The 5,737-nt window shown below is 44.7% G+C and overlaps 2 protein-coding genes across 2 annotated transcripts in view; both read right to left on the reverse strand.

Moving 5' to 3' along the window:
* The window catches only part of LOC18025938 (uncharacterized mitochondrial protein AtMg01020), a 34,531-nt gene extending 32,013 nt beyond the window's left edge, over positions 1 to 2,518 (reverse strand). The window contains exon 1 of the mRNA XM_006409456.2: positions 1,873 to 2,518. Coding sequence (XP_006409519.2) covers positions 1,873 to 2,512 — 640 coding nt within the window. The 5' untranslated portion in view covers positions 2,513 to 2,518. The remainder of the gene's footprint in view (positions 1 to 1,872) is intronic.
* Positions 2,428 to 3,314, reverse strand: LOC18025939 (ATP synthase subunit 9, mitochondrial). The gene has a single exon (XM_024160881.1). It carries the CDS (start codon positions 3,078 to 3,080, stop codon positions 2,823 to 2,825), a length of 258 nt encoding a protein of 85 aa, XP_024016649.1. The 5' UTR covers positions 3,081 to 3,314; the 3' UTR covers positions 2,428 to 2,822.
* Positions 3,315 to 5,737: the final 2,423 nt, after the last annotated feature.

The raw sequence follows: 5,737 nt of genomic DNA on the forward strand, positions 1-5,737 counted from the left end.
CGGAAGAAAACCCTGTCTCGCAGGTATTCCCGGACCGAGCAGATCAGTTCTGAAGGATGCGAAGGACGGTGCACTTCCAGGCCGATCAGCTTCCGGGTCCTTCATGAGAATCAGAGACATTTGAGTCTTCTTTCCAGAACGTCCAAGAGCATTCAATTCGGATCTATGAGCAGGAAGATACGGCCTCCGGAATGGACACATGTCTAGACGCCTCTCTCTGGTCGTATACATGCACTGCAAAGATGTGCCCTCCAGGAAGCCTTCCACCTCCCAAGCACTGAAACTTCCTTCACAAAAGTTGGAGATAAATGAGTCCTCTGTCTTCTGCAACCGAAATCATTCAATTCGGACAAGTATCACAGGAGTTACACTCTCCGGAATGCGAAGTGATCTAAGCTGCTCTGGATGCTGCGAGATGGTCTTGCGACTTGGTTAACCCGCAGGCCTGAAGATGAACGCCTGAATGCTGATGCTGCGAGTTGAAATGTGCGGGTAAACTATCACTGGAAGAGGTCTGGAGCTCCCGAGCAAGAGAAATGCTAAGTCCACAATCGTGCGACTTAGGCATGCGGGTCATCCGTGCCTGGATCTATGCCGCACGATCACTCGGAATTCACTCCGACTTGAGCCTGCGACCTAAGTGCAATAGAGACCAACCCGCACAGTTTCTACATCCCCCAGAAACCGGCTCAGCCCTGCGAGTTGGAGAGGAAGGAGACCATGCCGCAGAAACACTCGCAATTTACTCCTAGATAGGCGTGCGGCTCCGACAAGGTGATTCAAGCCTCACAAGACAAGTCTTCATCTACTGCGACTTAGGTGTGCGGCCTGGGACATACTGAACCGACCCGCAGCTTTTCCCACTTTATCCATTAAAGCCGGGTCAGGACCCGGTTTGTTCCGGGCTGACCCGGTTCGTTTTTAAGAAGGTATAAATACTTTTTAGGGTTTTTTGGGGGAGAACTAAGTTTTATTCCCTTTGTCTCTTGCCTTTTTGGTGAAAAGACTCCATTAAGAAGAGAAATATCTTTATTTGAGTGTTTAATCAAGAGAGTTTAAGGAGATCTGGGTGTTTAAAGCTGTTTTCTTTTGAATCTATCATCTCCATCTCCATTTCTCATCATTAATCATGCTAATCTACTCAACTTGCAAAAGTTTAAGAGAGATTAGTATGATTAGTGAGTAGTCACCTTAATGAGGTTCTAGATGTGTAGGTTAGGGTGCTAAAGTGTTAGAATAGGAGTGCTTAGGGCTAGATTCATTGATTCATCTCTCTAAACAGCTGTTCTCTATGCTAAATCCTTGATAATCACTTGAGATCTAGATTCTGGGAATTTCATGCACCAAAAGTGTTTGATGAAATTCCTGAAAGAGTTGTGTTAGAGGTTTAAGTAATTTTTCATCATGGGAATGATTTGTTAAATGCTTGAATGATCATTAAGAGCTGTTTGTTAATGCATATTGATTCATGTTTCACAAATGGGAATTTGGTTTGAAAATGGATTAGTATAGGGGTTAATACCTTCATGAGAGGATTAACCTAGATTAGAGTTCTTAATCATTTGAATCATGTCTCATCATTGTCATTAGCATTTCTAGTTTAACACCAAGGCACCCTAACCAACTATCATGTCTAGAATCTCATGCCTCCATCATATCATATTCACATCATTTGTCATTGTCATTTGTCTTTAAACCTGTTTATGTTTATAGTTGTCTCTAGATTAATCAAAACCTATTCTTGTTTGCTTGAATTAAGAACTTGATCATATAGCTTAGTGTCTAACACCACATCTGGATTGATAAACCTCTTTGTGCTACATTGACAAGGGGATTGATAGCCCTGAGACCCTTAAAAGTCCTATCTATCACCATTCCTATCAGTAGGTAGGCCCTGGTCCTGATAGGGGCCCACTCTATGAGATGGCCCAGCTTCGTCCCCCTCGACTGGATGAGCTGGAAGCGCAGGCCCAGCTTCCTCGGGACCCCCCTGATTGACCGAGGGTTCCCCCTCTTCCGTTTGGGACTGGGGCGTCCCGGGCCCCTGAAAATTGACCGAGGGTTCCCCTTCTTCCGTTTGGGCCTCCTCTGCCGTGGGGGAAAAGGATTCCTCGAGCACGTCAAATTCAAACGTACTCTCCTCCCAGCTCTCCGCCCCGTTAGGGCCCGTAGAAGAAAGTGCTTGCCATCCTACTGCATACCAGCCGATAATCGGCCCCAACAGGGTCAAAGCCTGTCCACCCACTAGGTGGACGACTTGGATCCGTATCAAAGATCCCACGAACCCAGCGGAAAAGATCAAGAAGAGGAGGAGAACCTTCTTGAGCGCCCCTTTCAAACGAAAGGAACTCAAACAAAAGGAGAACGCCACTAGTGCACAGAATGAAACGCACGTAGTGGTCATTATAGCGCTTCCTTCTGATCCCAGCCCGAAATCAAACCCGGAAAAAGTCCCTAACATCGACAAAACCATAGGTGCCCATTTGGCTATTACGGAAATGCAAAATTTCATAGTTATTTAGAGTGTGATCAGAAACCTAAAATCAGACAATGACAGAGCGGCCAGTGATTGAGTGATCGATTTCTCGACGCCCGGAGAACGCTCGACCGAAGAAATGAGTAACTAACAAGGAAGATTTTGTTCCCCAACTTGATTTGATTAATGGGCATTTTCAGGGACTAGCCCGCTTCTTCATTACTCAAGAGGGCGATTGCCCGGTCCTCTTTCATGTGGAATCATTTTAGATCGTATCCAAGCCTGCCTCCACTTTCTTATGTGAAAGAGGTGCTTGCTTTATGAGACTGAAACCTTCTTTCTTCGATCAGAATACGAATAAGATCAAAAAGGCCATCATTGGGGCAAACAATGCAATAGCTTCGGTTAGAGCAAAGCCCAAAATGGCATAACCAAATGATTGTTTAGCCAATGATGGATTTCGCGCCACAGAATGGATCAAAGAACTGAAGACGTTTCCAATACCGATAGCAGCTCCCGCTGAAGCAATTGTAGCAGCTCCGGCACCTATTGATTTTGCACCTTCTAACATCTCGGGTTGAGAATTCTCCTCACGCTTTGTCATTCACTTATCTTATATCTTATTGATTCCTCGTCGATTCTTACCCTCCATCCTTTGATCTTGGACATCTCACTTGGAATGCATTCTTTTCGATCTTGTACCCACGGAGTGGTAGACTGAAGACCAACTGAATCTCGACAAAGATAAGTACAAGCAAAGTAGATCATTCGACGTCAGAGGGACTGACTCGTAGCTAGGGTCCCATATCTCTTCGATTATTCAATTTGATCCATCTTCGTCTTCTCTTATGAAATTGATAGTTTGTGAGATCGATTACTCCTAAATGCTGCCCTTCTCTTATATACGAGAGCTACTGCACGATTGGAGGATTAAGAAGGCCCAGTCTTTCGTAATGAAGTGCGGGACTTTTCCGCTAGAATTCAAAGGCGTTCCTCGAGAAATGAAGAGCATAGTCCTGTAAGCGTAAAGCATAAGTAAAGAAAGAGAGAGAGCATGTACTTAGCACAAGTACTCAAGGATCAATGGCGTAGCTGAGCATACCGCGGCGGGTCTAATTGTATCAATAAGGAAGGGATCTTTGAATCCCGATGAGTTTTGATTAAAGTCTTTGGGCGCATCTGGTCCGACTTGCAGCAGGGTTCCCCGTCGGATTTCGTCTTGCAAGATGGTTACATCTTTCGTAATTACCGTCTTTGTGTGCCTTCCTGTAGTTTGCGTCTGCAGATTATCACTGAGTTACATGGAGAGGGACACGTCGGGAGAGACCGTACGCTTGAGCTGGTGGCCGCCTATTATTTTTGGCCATCCTTGCGTCGAGATGTCGCTCGTTTCGTCGAGAGGTGTGTTGTTTGTCAGCTTTCAAAAGGTCACGCTAGTAACTCAGGTCTTTATATGCCCCTGCCGATTCCAACACAGCCGTGGACAGATATCAGTATGGATTTCGTCTTAGGTTTGCCTCGTACTCAGCGTGGCCATGATTCCATCTTTGTGGTGGTTGATCGGTTCTCTAAAATGGTGCATTTATTCCCTGTAAAAAGACGACAGATGCCTTACAGGTGGCTCATTTGTTTTTCCGAGAGATTTATCGCCTTCATGGTCTTCCTCTCTCCATCGTGTCTAAACACGATTCTCGTTTCCTCAGTCATTTTTGGCGATCACTTTGGAAACTACTGTGTACCAGCCTTGACATGAGCTCTGCTTATCATCCTCAGCATTGGGTAACATGTTGCGTTGCTTGGTGGGCGAAAATATTCGAACATGGGATACTATTTTTGTGCAAGGCAGAATTCGCACACAATCATGCCGTTAATCGGAGTACTAAGTTCAGTCTTTTCCGCGTCATTTATGGCATGGTGCCTCGTGGTCCTCTTGATCTTGGGGTTGTACCGGATGCGACGCGAGATCATGGTGAAGCGATAGACTTTGTGGCTGATCTATCGTTTATTCACAGCCAAGTTCACGAGAATCTTCAGGCGTCATCTGCAAAGTACAAAGCTGACGCAGATCATCATCGTCGGGATGTGCATTTTCAAGTCGGAGATCAAGTATGGGCGGTGCTAACTAGAGATCATTTCTCTGCACGTGAGTATAACAAGCTGAAGGCACGAAAGATTGGTCCATTAGAAGTGGTGGAGAAGATTAACGCTAACGCGTATCGCCTGAAGCTTCCCCCAACTGCTCGGTATTCAGACGTCTTCAACGTCAAGCATCTAGTTCCATTTGTTCCACAGGATGACATTGCTGATTCGAGGTCGAATCTTTCCAACACCGGGTGACCTGATGCAGCTTATATTCCTTTTACGTTTGAGTTTTGTGCTTTTATTTAAGTTTTCCTTTTCTCTTTGTTTCCTTCTTTTTTACGTATTGGTTTTCCTTATTTCTAGTTGGTTAGGATTTAAAACTCTTTGCTATATATAGTTGATGTCTCGCCTTGTGAGAACACAACTTATTATTCTTATTAAATCAAGAAGCTTTGCTTTCTTAACTCTTGTCTTCGGCTAGAACCCTAGTTCTCAACGACTTCAATATCAATTGATTCGTTTGGGCATTCTCAGACTAAACAATCGAACCACACCCTATCGTTACCTCTATCAGAAACAGACTATGACAATTAAGACTTCTACCAATCACTAACCAATCAACAGGGTTATCAATCAATCATGCTGGTTCTTCCTTTAATGAGATCTGCTATGGATCTGCTTTAATGCACATGAAGACAGACCTGTCCCACCAGATCTAGACTCAACACACCAGAAGAAGATAAAGGAATAAGAAGAAAGACCTAGATCTAATCCTCACCTTAGCTAGAATTGCAGATCTGGAGACCCGACACAAAAATGACGATATCTCCTGGCATAGATCTCCGCTCTGGAAGAAATTGGTTTCCTTGGAAAGCTGACACTCGGGGCTACATATTGATAGGTTGCTCGTCGCGTTGATCCTTACGGTTTGCCGGGGAAACGTCTTGCAAGAAGGCGCTACGGCTAGGGTTTTAGAGAGAAGATGATGAGAGGAAAAGAAGAACAAGAGAGAGGCAGCCGATGGAGAGAGAGAAGAACAGAGCCACGGTAAGATAGAATGAAAGAGGATGGCGTGGCTGAGAGAAGGAGCAGGAGAGAAAATGTGGCTAGGTTTGTGTCTTTTAGAATTAGAATGATTAAGTTGGGTTTTAAGAGATAAGAAGGCTATTTATACTTAGG

The sequence above is a fragment of the Eutrema salsugineum genome, unplaced genomic scaffold (genome assembly GCF_000478725.1).
Source record: "Eutrema salsugineum unplaced genomic scaffold, Eutsalg1_0 scaffold_11, whole genome shotgun sequence".
NCBI classification, from domain to species: Eukaryota; Viridiplantae; Streptophyta; class Magnoliopsida; order Brassicales; family Brassicaceae; genus Eutrema; species Eutrema salsugineum.